The sequence below is a fragment of the Saccharomyces kudriavzevii genome, assembly GCF_947243775.1.
Source record: "Saccharomyces kudriavzevii IFO 1802 strain IFO1802 genome assembly, chromosome: 11".
NCBI lineage: Eukaryota > Fungi > Ascomycota > Saccharomycetes > Saccharomycetales > Saccharomycetaceae > Saccharomyces > Saccharomyces kudriavzevii.
This window is the reverse complement of record NC_079282.1, coordinates 608376-623995: the sequence shown is the minus strand read 5'-3', so window position 1 is coordinate 623995 and position 15620 is coordinate 608376. Positions and strand designations below refer to the sequence as shown.

At 37.9% G+C, this 15620-nt stretch overlaps 5 protein-coding genes across 5 annotated transcripts; 1 reads left to right on the top strand and 4 right to left on the bottom strand.

Moving 5' to 3' along the window:
• Positions 1–334: 334 nt before the first annotated feature.
• On the bottom strand, positions 335–3976 carry ESL2 (Esl2p; the record flags this gene model as incomplete). Its single annotated transcript, XM_056229544.1, has 1 exon — positions 335–3976. The coding sequence occupies one exon, from the start codon at positions 3974–3976 to the stop codon at positions 335–337; it is 3642 nt and encodes a 1213-aa protein (XP_056083552.1).
• A 574-nt stretch (positions 3977–4550) lies between these two features.
• Positions 4551–4893, bottom strand: PCC1 (chromatin DNA-binding EKC/KEOPS complex subunit PCC1; the record flags this gene model as incomplete). Its single annotated transcript, XM_056229543.1, has 2 exons — positions 4551–4779; positions 4856–4893. The coding sequence occupies 2 exons, from the start codon at positions 4891–4893 to the stop codon at positions 4551–4553; spliced, it is 267 nt and encodes an 88-aa protein (XP_056083551.1).
• Positions 4894–5294: 401 nt separating this feature from the next.
• On the bottom strand, positions 5295–10952 carry MLP1 (Mlp1p; the record flags this gene model as incomplete). The annotated part of the gene is made up of 1 exon (XM_056229542.1): positions 5295–10952. The coding sequence occupies one exon, from the start codon at positions 10950–10952 to the stop codon at positions 5295–5297; it is 5658 nt and encodes a 1885-aa protein (XP_056083550.1).
• A 1082-nt stretch (positions 10953–12034) lies between these two features.
• On the top strand, positions 12035–12791 carry RPL40B (ubiquitin-60S ribosomal protein eL40 RPL40B fusion protein; the record flags this gene model as incomplete). The annotated part of the gene is made up of 2 exons (XM_056229541.1): positions 12035–12042; positions 12413–12791. The coding sequence occupies 2 exons, from the start codon at positions 12035–12037 to the stop codon at positions 12789–12791; spliced, it is 387 nt and encodes a 128-aa protein (XP_056083549.1).
• Positions 12792–13240: 449 nt separating this feature from the next.
• Positions 13241–15046, bottom strand: PTR2 (Ptr2p; the record flags this gene model as incomplete). The annotated part of the gene is made up of 1 exon (XM_056229540.1): positions 13241–15046. The coding sequence occupies one exon, from the start codon at positions 15044–15046 to the stop codon at positions 13241–13243; it is 1806 nt and encodes a 601-aa protein (XP_056083548.1).
• Between the last annotated feature and the right edge of the window lie 574 nt (positions 15047–15620).

Here is a 15620-nt window from a genome sequence, read left to right as displayed (position 1 = left end):
GATGTGGGGACACAGCCGTGCCGGATGAAAGGAAGCTTACCATTTTTCCTATTGTGACGCAAAAAAAAAAAAAAAAGGAAAGACGAGTACCCAAATCGGGAAACTCAGATCTCCATTCACCCGTCGTGCTTCCGACTTGTTCCGGCTTCAGTGTGGGGTTTTCCGATTTGTTCCGAGAATGGCTCGGCGGGGCTTCCTGCCGAGATTTTTCAAGCTGAAATAGGGAAGATCAGTTAGATATATGCATATAAAAATATATTATAGATTATAATGTTATTATGATTGTGATTATAGTTGTTGCACATTTTTCGTGAAGTGGTTAGTCTGTCTGCGGTTAATCTGTGCATAAATGGCGCTTCTCGCCGAGTTTTGTGCACAAGGAAAAGACAAATTTTGTGCTTAGCGTTTTTATTTCTTTTTCTTCTGCTTTTTTCTTCATAGTGTCATCATCGGATATTAAAACCACGTAGTTGGAGTGGCGAGGGGTTACATGAGGTTGACCTGCGTTTTCCAGTTTTTCTTGTGCTTTCTTTATGGATTCGATTACAAATTCGTCAACATGTGTTCTCCATGTTATTTGTTCTTCAAATTCTAAGTTTTCCTCGATGTGTGTCGCTACGTTACCCGTAAATCGCAAAGGCAATACTTTGTCCTCGTAGTAAAGCTGTCTAATGGTTATTATACCTCTTGTGGCCGCCTCCATGACATTCTCATCTTTTGATTTGCGTAGAAATCTTAACTCTTGGAATGTCGTCAGGCAAATAGCAAATTTCAATAGCCTATTCTGCGCTAGCTTGAATATGCGTGCTGAGTGTCTCAACCATGATGTGGCGTCAAAGACGAAGTATGTGGTTTCAAAATCAATTCCAGGGCAATCTGGCTTCATGCACTCCAGAAATAGATCTTCGTCTCCCTTCTCAATGTCGGAATTCACTAATGCTTCTGAGATGTTATTGCCGTTCGGAAGATACCATCTGGTGTAAAGCGAGGCACTTAAAAATTCCCCATTCCTATCAAAGCATGTATAATCAGGGCGAAGTTTTTTGTAGCCGGTATAGTGGAAAATATTATCGCCACTGTTGACACTTAATTCAGGCACAGCGTACAAATCAATATTGTTCTTGCTTCTTGCCTCAGAGATGTCAACAGAATTTTCCAGCGCAGTTAATATCGGGGTATTACTCCGTATATTACTTAAGGGTTCAAGTTTGTACACTAGATTTCTTAATATAATACTGCTTTGTGACGAAGAACATTTTATCAATGGATCATTGCTGACTATCACTCCTATTGGGAAAGTTCTCGATAACTCTCTGAAAAGAAAAATGATTCTACATGCCCTTTTCCAGAATTTTTCACCACTTTCATCCTTATCATCAAATATAATCCCATCAGTCGGGGCATCCAGTGCCATATAGTCTTTTATACCAATTTCTTGAAAATTATCGTCACTACTAATCGAATGTGCATTTTTTTGACAAATAGTGTCAAACCATAATGTACCCCAACAATTCCAAATTTCTGGCAATTCTTCACTCTCATTGAATGATTCTAAAAGTCCGGCAAGATTCAAAGTGCCATATTTACTGCATAATTCCCCAATAATTGGATTTAATGCTTCATTGTCCAGTAAATATGCTATCAGAACGTTCATAAAGGTGACTATGGTGTCCCAGGGAAACACTCTCTTGACAATAATCATCCAAAAATCTTTGCTAGTTGGATCGCTCAACTGGTTACTTTTCAAGCAAGTTGCAATTATAAAGTATATCCACGGTAAGATATGAGGTAAGGCAATTCCTAAGGGGCCATGAAGGAACTTTCGAAGAACTATCATACCGCATTTTAGCGAAGTCATATTTAAAAACTTTAGTGTTTCCAGCCAAGCCTCACTTGTTAGCATTGATGGCAGTATCGGGCGTCGTAAAGTATCGATATCATTAAAAAATTCTGCCAGGAAGTCATGATCAGATATGGACGCGGTGGAGCTCATGATTTCATCGTCATCATTATTATCATTTCGGCTATTGCCTGTTGAGCTTTCTGTTACCGAAGAATCATTATTTGAGGATTTCTTACGCTCCTTCTTATCCTTTCTTTCCTTCAAATACTTCGGTAATTCAAACAAAATGGCAAAGGGATTCTTTGGCTCTCCAAATCCAACAATTTGTAAAATATGAGATTGCGCAAAAGATGGAGCATGTCTGAAAAAATATTTGAAAAAATCAGGATTTTGAATGAACATATCCTCTGGGTTGAAAATATTGCAACCGTTCGCATCTATACCAAATTTTTCAACAAAATAGCTCACTACAACATTCTGTAAATCTGGACTCTCTAAAAAACTGGGCAACAGCATAGCTTCACTATGTTTCAAATATTCAATTAATAGAGAGTTCCTGAGGTTACCATTATTCCTTTCAACAAAAGCTCTCTGATAAATGTTATCAATGACCAACTGCATATACTGTGGAGATGGAGTGAACGTTTCTTGACAAAAAACACTTTTCCCCAAATTCACAAAGGCTTCCAAAGTGTTTTGTTGTACTGTGGACATATGGTAATAGAGCTTACCATGATTATAAATGTATTTCATTGCTTCGGTATACCAGTGTTCAGCACTTAGTTTCCAATCAATAAAACTTGAAGGGTATAGTGCTATAGCCATTCTTGACAAGTCACCTAATCTTTGTAACCAGGTAATTGAGTATTTGGATGGTATGTCAGAAATCATTGTTGATAATGAAACAAAAACATGAGTGATAAATTGACAACAAACCTCAGGGTCCATGAAATTGGAGAAATTTTTGAGAACGTCGAGAAAAGTTATTGTACCATAAACCCACAGTCTCCTTTCGATTCGATAAATTTCAACAATTTCTTGACCAATGAGCAAATCGTGAAGTGGCTGAGAGGGCAGTAAGGCTGTAGTGATAAAGGTGACATAATTGTTTATCAGCTCGGTATTGATCCTATAGATAGTCCATAGACTTTTCAATTCTGTGGTTTGAGAATTTGTCAATTGCGAACATCGCTCTTGCAATTCGATTTCTTGCTTAACTATTACTTTGTACAGTTCTTGCAATTTCTGAATCAGAGCGATGCTTGACCTTTTACTATTTGCGGATCTGCAAGCATCATCTTCTTCCGCCTCGTTATTATCATCATTATTATTAATATTATTATTGTTATTGTTATTGTTATTGTTGTTGTTGTTGTTACTGCTATTATTATTATTGTTATTATTATTATTATTGTTATTATTATTATTGTTATTATTACTGTTGTTATAGCTGTCGTTATAGTTGTTGTTGTCGTTGTTACCACTGTAATCTAAACTTTGGTTATTGGCATTGTTATCTCCGTCATGGATATGTTCTCTATTATTAGATTTATGTTGGAAATTTCCAATAATGTCATTATTGGACTGTCCATCTGCCTCTGCATCTACAAAGGCTAATGAACTTTTTGAAGGGTTTAGCAAGCTATTACGACTTGAAATTTCCAGTGATTTTACCAAATTTTTCGAGCTACGTTTGTCATATGCATTGTTTTTCCCACTTTGGCTAGCGGGTTTCGATATCAAAGGATAAGATCCCGTGACTTCAACAGAATTTTCTCTTTTCAGGGACCTTTTGGGACTATTCGAATACCTGGGAGAAGGTTTTGGCCTTGAATGGCAAATTATTGTTCTCTCCGACGGGGTACTATCATTAGTGTTGTCTTCAACATCTAAAAACCTGGATTCATTTATTCGCCTCTTACTGCTATTTATATCATTGTACACTGAGCTTGAGTTCTGTCTTTTAGCGGATGGATTCAGCACCTGGAAATTTGACAAATCCAACCTTGTTGTGGCATTACGTACCGACATAGGGAAAGGTGGCCGCTGTGGTTGTGATGCGGACAGAAACATTGAACGAGTATTTCCATTTTCAGAAAGCCTTAGTGGATTCTGAACAGAAGCTTCCGGCATACTATAGTGATGGAGAAACTCTGTGCCTAAATATATGAAGGGGCACAGTTTATAATTCTGAACCTCCCTTGTTGATCGTTAACGTTCCAATCAATATGATCCAGCAAACAATGGAACCAAAATAAACAGCTGTTCCTTAAATTTTAGGGGAAAAAAACTAACAAAAATCGGAAATTCAACAGCAATGGTAGGCAGGACAACACCAGAGCTTTAAATGCTGGTTTAAAAACGTCTATATCGTGGTTTGAAAGCTTTTGTTTTACCTCTCTTATCTTGTTCCAAATGCCTAGCATGACTTCTACTATCCATGAAAAACGCCAAGCGCCGTCACCCTTTCATACCGAAAACTTCCGCATTACCCAGCCAATTGGAAGTGAATAAGACCTCATTTACATGTATGGAAGAATCATGCAAATAATCTTATTTTGGACAGAGGAATAGGATAATATACAACTAACCTTGCCCACTTTTTACATGCTGAATGCTACTAAGATACTTAAATTACGGTATGTCCAAGGGCTGTCTATAGCCTTATGTACAACATATGTATACTAGCACTGCGCGTTTTTTCTCACTAAGATAGTTCATCTATGGTCTCTACAATGGTCTTGATGCTGTCTATGACACTACTGACACCCACTCGAAGCACTCTGTCATCAATACTTCTAAACCGGACCAGCATGATATTTTTTTCAGAGCTGTAGTCTACCTGGAAGTCCTGTGGTTTCAAAATTGGGTCCGGAGATAGGACCTTCGTTGCTATGCTCGCCTGCCCCTCCGTTTCAAACGGTATTTGTAGTTCCCTTATGTTTCAAAAATTTCATAGTTAGTATACTATAAATCGGTCGGTTCCGCTGTTGAAAAACTTGTTCGACTTACAATGTATAATCCAATGACATTTCTCGTTTGCTTGTCATTGATTTAAATGTCCTCAGTATGTGCTTTTTCTATCTATTTCATTCTTCAATTATCGAAGGAACCGTGTGATTTCGCTGAAATATGAACACCTATTTTTTTTCTCTTTAGCAAACAACGGAACATCGAGAAAACATATTTCGAAATTCTTGAAATATCGGCCCAAGAATACACACGATTGTTTTTCTAATTAAAAGTTGCATCTACGATGAGATGATTTAACTCTTACTTATACTAAGTTTGAGCTTTGAGCTTTTGAGTTTTTCTTGACATATACTGCCATATTTCTGCTTATATTCATGTATATTTTTATAAAAAGGAACGTTGTTTTATGTATATTAAAAATAGCCTTGAACACGGAACAGAATAGTCCCCCCATCCGAAGGGCAGAGCTGTTCACCATTTACTCTGGACCTGTGATATCATTATCCTTTTCACTTTTTTCCTCGTTATTTACTTTTCCTTCTTCTTCATCATCAGTCTTGATCTTTTTTGACTCATTTGTGAACTCTGCACTATCCTCATCGTCATCATCTTTCAATTCCGCAACTTCGTCAATAGGGCGTTTATTGGATTTAGTTTTCTCTTCTGCTATATTTTTTATTTCAAAAAGTTCTTCCTCTTGGTTTTGTTCGCTGCCAGTTTGGGATAGGCTATTTATAGCCGATGAAATTTTTTGGCCTGGCTCATTAACGGTGAGTTCTTCATCATTTGTATCAGTCGACAGCGTGGAAGATGAAGAAGTTAGAACTCGTGTGGCAGGAATATTAAAACTGGGCGCCAAATGAGTTGGTGGATCTGTTTTGTTGTTCGAAGTCTCTTTCTGAACGTCATCTTTTTGCAAAAGCTTTTTTGGAGAAGGTGAAGTGAAAGGATTGAATGCACCTGACGAGGATGATTTGGAGTTGAACTTCAGAAGCTTTTCACCAGAAAGTAACGTGTTGAATGGTGAGTTCGAATTTTCTTCAATCTTCCTAGGTAACCCAAGTAATGGGTTAGGCACATTGTTTGCATGCTTGGGAGGGCTTTCAGCACTCTGTTTTATTTCTGAAAGCTGAGATTCCATTTTAGCAAGCTTTCTTTCTAAAAGCGTCGTTTTCATCGTTGCTTGCTGTTTGCCTTCTTCAAAAGATTTTTTCTTTACATTTTGCAATTCATCGTTTAACTCCTCTCTTAATTTGGCTTCGATTTCTGCGCGGAGCTCATCTTTTTCATTAACGGAAATGCTACTTGAATGTGATACTTCCTTTAGCTTCTCTTGCAATTTTTCGTTGTATTCATCCTCCAGTTCCTTTTGTTTCTCTTGAACTCTGATCTCTAATTGTTTCTGAAGCATTGCTTCCATTTGTTCGCTTCCGCTTATTGACTTTACTTTTTCCTCCAATTTTTCGTTAAACTCTTTCTCCAAGTCCTCCTTCTTGCGTTCGATTATTTTACTGATTTTCTCTTCAGTAGGCAATCGTATTCTCTTTTTGAGAGCTTCTTCAGCTTCACGAACTCTCTCAGCGACTTCCTCCTCATGCTCCGCTTCCCATTGTTTTTTCATTTCATCTATATTAACACTGCTGGGTTGGTTTAACCTTTCTTGGGCTTCCTGAATTTTTTTATTAACCTCCCTGGTCTTCTCTTCAATGAATTTTATTTTATCTTCTTCGAAAGATTTCTTCATAGATTCAACAATATTAGACAAATCTTCATCTCGATGTCCTGCTGCAGTTTGTAACTGTTTCTGGATTTGCCCTTGCTTTTCTATTTCTTCTTTCAAAGTGGCAATCTCCTCATTTAACTTTCTTACCGTTGAGCTATAAGAAATTGCATTTTCCTCTAACTTTTCTTCAAGCTCTCTTGAGCTTTTTTCAGCATCTTCTTGTGACCTTTTGATCATTTCTGATCGATTATTATCTTCTGCGACTTTCTCACCTTCCAGCTCTTGGATCCTTGTGTTGGCATCATTCAGAGACCTCTCCAATGCAACTTTGGCATCCTTTAGCTCATTCAATTGTTCAGTTAATGTCTCCTGTGTGAGCTTTGAGGTTTTTAGCTTTTCTTGAGCTTGCCTTCTCAACCTATTAAATCTTTCTTCTGCTTCAGTACCTTGTTGCATTTTATCTTCTAGTTGTGCCTTCAAGCTTTCTACCTCACTTTCTAGCTTTTCATAATCGTTTGAACTCAACTGTTGATGTTTCTCCAATATGTCTTGTGAGCGCTTTTTCCAACGATGGACTTCCTCCTTAGCTAATCTGATTTCTTGCTCCTTTTCCTGCATGGAGTATTTCAAGGCACTGAGTTCAGATTCAATGGGTGCGATGATTTCTTTTAGTTTAACTAATTCAGATTGAAGCTCTTTATTCTTCTTGCTGCAATTTTCAAGTTCATTACGCAACGTTATATTGCTTTCTCTTAATAAATTCAATTGATTTAACTTTTCCATAATAACATCGTGTTGTTGAACAATAGAAGAACGTTCATCATTCTCCACTCTTGAATTATTTAGCTTCGTACGAGCGTCTTGTAATTCAACATCCATTAAGGTAATTTTTTGTCGTAGCATTTTAGCATCTCTTTCGGCAACCGTAACCTTAGTGTCGAGAATATCTCTTTCACGGCGTAAGGTCACTAGAATATCGTTATTCAAAGTAGGTCCGTTTCTCGCATCGCCAACTCCATTGCCCGCAGCGGTGTATAATTCAATTTGGTTGTATAACAGTTTATTCTGAGATGATAAATCTTCAATTCGAGAATTTGATAGATCCAGCTGTTCCAGTAATGATTGCTTTTGAGAAGTCCAACTCTTTTCGTTTTCCTTTAAGATATTTTCTAGTTCGCTGCGTGATAGAGTCAATGTCTTTACTTGACCCCTATAAGTATGTAGCTGTTCTCTTAATTCACTAATCGTCTTGGAAACATCTGCATGTTTCTGAAGTTCCTGTTCATAGTTATTTTGAGCTGTATTAGCGTATATTGTTTGTTGATCAAGATCATCTTGAATTTTTGACAACTTGGATTCATATTCAGACTTAACAGTTTCAATTTCTTTGTTATTATTTTGTAAAATGGCGATTATTTTCTTGAATTCCACTTTCTTTTTTTCCATCTCATTTTTCTGCAGATCTAGCTCATTGTTTAAGTTAAAACTCTGCTCTTTCAGAAGCGAAACTTTATCCTCCAAATTAATTTTTTCATCAGTTAAACTTTGAATTTGATTAGAAAAGGCTTCATTGGATTCATCTAATTTGGAGTTCATTTCCCTCAGAGATTGAGCAGTACTTTCGTAAAGTTTTTTATACTCTTGAATCTGAGAATACGCTTCAGTCAAGTTGATTTTGGACATCTCTAATTCTTTGCGTAAGGAGTCATCGTTAATTGTTTCATCCATCACGTTATACGTATGCAAACGGATCTTGTTTTCCTCAATTTCCTTTTCTAACGATTTGACTTTATATTGTAATTTTTCAATCTCAGTTTGCTTTTCATTCACAAGGTTCATAACGGAATCATTATCTTTCTTCAAAGTCTCTATCTTATTTTGGTACCATTCTATCTTTGAGGTGTTGTCTTCTTCCAATTGCATGATGTGTTGGTCTTTATGAGAAGTTTCCACTTTTAGTTCATTGTAAGCTTCTTCTACTTCATTTATCTTGTTTTGGCATGATTTTCTAGCTTCATCCAATAAATCCTCACGTTCCTTTTGTAGAGTTTGTAACTGAGTTACCATTATGCGTAAGCTCGTCTTCTCGGAGGACAGTTTATCCAATTCTTGTTTCAAACTCTTCTCTGAATCAATTTTCAATTTTTGTTCTAGCTTCAAGTTGGATAATGCTGTTTCAGTAACACTTAGTTTAGATTTACAGGAAATGTACTCATTTAGTGTCTCATGAGTTTTGGAATCTTGTTTTGAAATGGAACTTTGCAAGCTGTCAGATCTTTTTCGCAGTTGGTCGTTTTCGGCCTTAGTCAAATCTAATGTGTTTGAAAGTAATTTGAACCTTTCCTCTGCTAAAATTCTGGATGATTTTTCCTTTCCAAGCTCAATAGATATGTCACTCTTGCTATCATATATGTCTTGTATCTCCTTATTCAAAAGTGACATATTTTGAGTAGATTCTCGGGTAATTTGAGAAATACGAGCTTGCAAATCTTGAACTTGGGATTCTAACTCCCGTTTAGTCTTTGTCAATTGCTGTATGACCGAATTATTGAATGAAGAAGCTTGCTTGGAAATTGAGGACTTCAGTGTTTCACGTTCCCTCTCTAACTCTTCGACTTTTGATTCTAAGCTCATTTTCTCACTTTGTAAACTTAGTATTGCTTCTTTAGCTTCATTTATGGTTTTGTTTTCAATTTTCAGAAGATTTTGCTTAGATTTAATTTCATTTGATTCCAATTTATCAGCTAAATTTCTTGTTATTCTCAGTAATTCTGTGTTTTTCTCTTGTAATTCTATAACATTTCTAAACTCGACAAGCCTTCCTGTTAAAATTTTTTGAGAGTCTGATTCTGTGGTGCCACTATTGTCGTTTTGTAAAATGTTTTGAATGAATTTTATTTCTTCCTTACGTAAGGGTCCCTTTGAGTCATTAGAAACCGAATTTGTGATTAATAGATATTGTACTTGACGACATAGATCAAGGCGTTGTCTGGTTAAAATATGGATATCATTTTCACACTTTGCTATCTTTTCGTTTTTAATATTTAATTCTCTGATCTTGGCATTTTTCTCGTTGGACGTATGTTCCAGTAATAACGCAGAATTATTCAATTCGTTTTCCAGCATGTCTGTCCTTTCTTTAAAAGAATTGATTACGGGCACCTTATGTTCCAACTCCACGATGAATGATTCAATTTGGTTTTGGAGTTGCTCTTTGGCACGTTTCTCTTTAATATATTGTTTCTTCAATAATATAAAATCGGTACTAGACCTTGAAGTTAAAGTTCCGCTCTCCTCGCCTGTTTCCTCAGTTATAGATGATAGACGCAAGCATTCGCTTTCGCACTGTGCCAGTTTTTCCTTAGTTAACCGTAAATCTTTGAGTAAGCTCTCATTTTCAGATATGAGTTTCCTTGAATCATCTGAAGTTACATTTGAAGAGTCTGATTTCCTGATGCTCTTCAATTCCTCTTTAACTGCGTTCAATTGTGTCTCTAATAGATCTATTAAACGTTGCTTTAAAGCAATTTCTGTAGAAAACTCTTGCTTTTCGGTATTCAAAGAATCCGATAAGTTTTTCAAATCTAATACTTTTTCTTGTAGAGAGTTTGATAGCTCATTGTTTTTCTGCTTTAAGACGTCATTATTCGTTTTTTCCAGCTGGAAGTCATTCTTTAAACGATTTAGCTCACTTCTAATTTCTGAAATTGTTGCATCTGTTCTTTGCCTGTATGAAAGATACTGTTCACTTTTAGAAGACAGTTCCTTTTCTAACCAATCCTTATTTGACTGCAATAAGTTCAGCTCTTGTGTTTTTCTCTCCAGCTCGGATCTAGAATTCAGGTCATTTGTGATGTAGGTTTGCTGTTTTGTTTCTAGTTCTACCACGGTAGACCGCAAGTTTCGGCATTCATTATTGGTGCGGTTGTTTTCAACCTTAGCCATTTCTACTTCTTTTAGCCTTTCATCCAGTATTTTCAAAGTTCGCTGTTGATTGCTTTGGATTTCCTTTTTCTCTTCGGTCAGGTCATTGAGCTTCCTCTTCACTGACTCTAGTTCGTTCGACAGTTGTATTTTTTCGTTTTGTAAAAATTCGAACTTTGCAGAAGTGTCATTCCTCTCTTTTCGGATTTCATCGTTTTGCCTCAGGACATTTTCCATTTCAGTCTTCAGACCATCAATTTTTTTCAAAGAGTTCGTCTTTAACTCATCAAATGAGACGGTGATCTGTAAATTTTCTGATTTAAGTTCATTAAATTGTATAAGTTTCTCGTTTAAGCGCGTTATGATATCAGTATCAATCGATTTAACTTGCTCCAAAGAACAATCGAAAAAAGAAGCAATGACGTTTAACCTTTCACTTGCGCCTTCTTCATTTTGCGTGCTTTTCATTAAAAGGCCCTGATCCGACATTATGCTAAAATCTGTCGGTACTGATTATTTGTGTAGCTGTAGTAAAGATTACTCAAGCGACGATCAGCACAAGAGATACAAAAATAGACGGATAAAAGTGCGTTTATCAGTAAGTATTCTAAGCACCTATGTCTGTCCCAGTGCCGTAAAGACTCAATGGCTTAGTTCAACTCCCTTTTCAGCTTATTTGCATATTGCCATCCAGCGTCATTGTTACACATAGTCTAGTTCTCATGTCAAAAATGGAAATGAAAGGAAACAAAAAATAAAAGAGCGCGTTACCCCGCGCATTGATCAGCGGGGCTTTAGTAAAGACCGCCGTGACAGTGGCAAAAATGCTATTATTTGTTTGCAATATGTACCTTGACAGCACAGTATTGGTAGACAACATTAGGTATCCTTTCATGAAGCTCTGGATTAATCTGCTTCAGCTTGAAAGTCAAAAAAAAAGTATCCAGCAGGGATAAAGGGCACACTTTCTTGGGTCCAAACGGGAAGGAAATACTCAACCTTTTCTCTTGTAAAAATATTTGCAGTTCTAGGTAAGGATTGCAACTTATGATAACCTCTATTTCTTTAATTATTATAATCACCTTTGGCGGTGAAAAATATGCACATCGCAACAAAGTTGATGGCGTTCAATGCCTCAGTAATACCCTTCAATAAAGCATTAGATTATGGCTACTTGGCACCCTCGCTGGAAAATACTTGCTCTGTTGTTGACATATGGGAGAAAAAATAGCCGCCTATTCTTTCCACCGGGGTGTTATACCCCTTTCAGTGTCCTTTGAAAATAAAATATCCACCCGTGCATCTCCTGATTTTTTTTGGTTGTGTGGGTGGCAACCTTGGGTTTTATTGAATCTTTTTTTTTTTTTCATTTTTTCGTCAGAATTTTGAGTACCGCAGTACGATCGGTTATTCTGTCCTACGATCCCGCCCCATACTACTAGCCATTACCCATCCATCTATCCAGGTCTTATGAATATGGACCTTCATAGTCTCAAAATTTACAAATAAGATAATAGGTATTGCTCACCAATTTTAAGGCAAAAAAGAGGTAAAGCCACCAAAGGTTCAAAATGCAAATGTATGTTACGAATAAAGTGCTAGAGAAAAACTATGTTTAGAGCAAAAACGAAGATAACCACGATGATTTGGAAGAGATGAAGAATGGAAATAGCATGCGAAGAAATAATTGGAAAGAAAAGGAAATAACAGCGGCCATGAAGTGAATATCAGATCTGAGGAGCAGACCTTGCACGAAAAATTGCATGATGAAGCAGGAAAAACGACCACCCCATATGAGGACGGAATTTTATTTTCCACCTTTTTTGAGCGACATAGTTTTGTTTCTACAATTAATAGAAAGCCGGTTTTACTAACGTGAGATTATTTCTTTTGTGAATACGTGCATCCTTGTGCTAACTCCATAAATGAATTTTCCCAATTTTTTACAGCTTCGTTAAGACTTTGACTGGTAAGACCATCACCTTGGAAGTTGAATCTTCTGACACTATTGACAACGTCAAGTCGAAGATTCAAGACAAGGAAGGTATCCCACCTGACCAACAAAGATTGATCTTTGCTGGTAAGCAATTGGAAGACGGCAGAACTTTGTCTGATTACAACATCCAAAAAGAATCCACTCTACATCTAGTCTTGAGATTGAGAGGTGGTATCATTGAACCATCCTTGAAAGCTCTAGCTTCCAAGTACAACTGTGACAAATCTGTTTGCCGTAAATGTTACGCTAGATTGCCACCAAGAGCCACCAACTGTAGAAAGAGAAAGTGTGGTCACACCAACCAGTTGCGTCCAAAGAAGAAGTTGAAATAGTCGATTTCTCACGATTTCTCACAATTCCAAAGTTTGTATACACCACGATTTCCTTTACTACATATATATTTCCTTTTCTATTCTATTTGTGGAAGGGAGGTAATCTTAATATAACCCTCTCTTTACGAATTGTTTTATAATACAGTATATATCAAGATATAATTTACAAGTCATTTTTTGATAATATCGTGCAGTTGTAAGCAACGGCAAGCAGAAAAGGAAGTGGAGGCAAAACGGCTTTCGTAATTTTTTGAATTTTTAGGTTTAGATTCAGTGAATATTATACAATATATATAATTTATACATAAAAACCCCGAATGATTTTTGTTCTCTAGCACAATGGAAAGAGAATGTATGTGTACCAAACGAGTCACAGGAACAGAGAGAAACACCATGGGGGGAGGGCAGAATAAAAGTACCGAAAAAATAAGATCAGAAGTGGTAATTCATTAATATTTGGCAGTGGATCTTAAACTTTCCATTGGCTCTAGGATTTCGATGTCATTAGCTTTAGGTGCGGAAATTGGATTCAAGTCAAATTCGTCTTCCTCTTCGTAGTCCATAGCGTTCATCTCTTCTTCTGTGTCGTTATACTTTCTGAAACAGAACCAGAACAAACAACCGGAGATGAAACAAGCTACGGCCAGCCCGGTGAATAGCCATGTAAATTTAGGATCTACGGTCACCGGAGACAAGGCACAACCAATGGCGGAACCGAAAGCGGTGGTCAATAAGAAGATGGACATGATGAATGATTTCATGGACGCTGGGGCTTTGGAATAAGCATATTCCAAACCGGTGATGGAGGCGAAGATCTCTGAAAAGGAAATCAAGACGTATGCTGGAATTTGCCAGCAGACGTGCACGCGGTTTGGAGTGTTGTGACCCAAAGGTTCATCGTACCACGGACCGGCCTTGTAAATGAAACTTTGTAAAACGGCAGCCCATGTCATGGCAAAAGACCCGAACATGAAGCCAAAGAAGATCTTGGTGATCGGTTTGAATGGGGTGTATCTTCTGATGAAAGGGTATATGAATTTTTCAAAGATTGGGATGAAAATGATCAATGCGATAGAATCAAAAGCCTGCAGGAAATCGTTTGGGATGCCGTGCAACTCCATCATACTGGCCTGTGTGATGAAACTAGAAATCATGGTGCCGTATTGAGTCCAATAGATTGGGTAGAAAATGAAGACTTTACAAGCCGCCAAAGCTCTCTTAATTTCATCGACGAATTTGTCATTCCATGGGTAGTCCCTTTCTGGATGAATAGAAGGTTTAGCAGCGTTAAAATCGAATTTATTCTTGGCCAGAATCCAACAGACCCTGAAACTTTTGGCGATGACTTTGTCACCAATGGGCCTTTGGATGTACTGCTTTTTACCGAGGATCAAAGTGACCACAGCGATCCAGAAGAAACAGAAGGGCAACAGGTAGGCAGCCCAGAAGCCCTTGTGGTACTCCAACTCGGTGGTGGCCATCAGAGATAGAGACCCGACATTGATCATGAAATAGAAGAACATGAACACGTTCTGCAAGGTGATATTAGGGTCAAGAACGACCCTTTCTCCGGATTTCAAGACTTTGATGGAGGGTTTTCTTTTGGGCAGTTGATCAGCGATCAACACGGAAAGGTTAGCCTTGATCATACCGGTCGCGATACCAATCAGAATAATGGCGGCGATGAACCCGCCGATCGCGCTGTCTCTGTTGCCGACGGAGGGAATCGAGGTGATTAGTAGAATGAAAATACCCGTAATATAGATAGCCGTACCGCAACAAATCGTGTTATACTTACCCCAAAACGTATCTGCGACGTACCCGCCGAAAACGGGTGTAACGTAGCACCAAAACTGGAAGAAATACGACAACCCAGTAGCACCTTGACTGTTTAAGCTTAGAACACCCTTGGGGGAGTCGTTGGGCCCATACTCCATGTAGTTTTGGAATGGCGCGGAAAGACCGTAGTAGGAAAATCTCTCGGAAAGCTCCACAATGGCGATCAACCAACATCTCATGGGGATTCTACCACCAACGTGTCTCAGGGTCTGCATTTCCTCTTCCGTGGGAGCTTCGAAGTCTTCGTCCTCCGGGGAAGGAGACAAATTGTACCTTTCGGTAGAGTTAGCAGCATCGTCACTAACGTAGGAGTCCTTCAATGTGACAGCGTGGATCTTCTCCTCTTCGACGACGGGCGAGTCGGCTTGCTTCTCGTCCTGAACATCATCCGAATCTTGGCTAAGATGATTGAGCATTATTGTTGTTTGTAAAAAGAAGGAAGAAACGATGTTGTTTGCAGTGGGGCGGTGCAGTTGTATGCTTCTTCCAAATGAGAGAAGTTCCAGAAAAATAAATAATGTGGAGTGAGAGCTAATTTAAGATGGGCACGAATGGAAAGAATATGGAAGAGAAGTACATCACTTATATATTTTTTACGAAGCTGAAAATGAAAGGGAACAATGAACTGTGGTGGAGTGTAAGAGCAAGTAAAGCAAACAAAAAAGTTGTGCTAATCAGAGTGAACAGTTATCACATGAAAAAGAAGTCCGTACTGATAAGAGAACTAAGTATCCCCAAAAAATCACCACAAGCTCCAGTTCTTAATCATTATTTTATCGAGGAAAGTCCTGGAGGGAGCCTGGGCGAAGAAACACATAGGAACAACAAGGGAAATTGTCCTTTTCCTTAGGTTTCGAGGATCCGAAACAGGAAATTCGCAGGACGAACATTTCTTTTTATATTGTGCAGGTACGCATGTTTCTTTGACACAAAATGGGCGACACAGTTCCTTCAGCTGGTGGCATTTTGGTGCCACGCCCGCCGCAATGA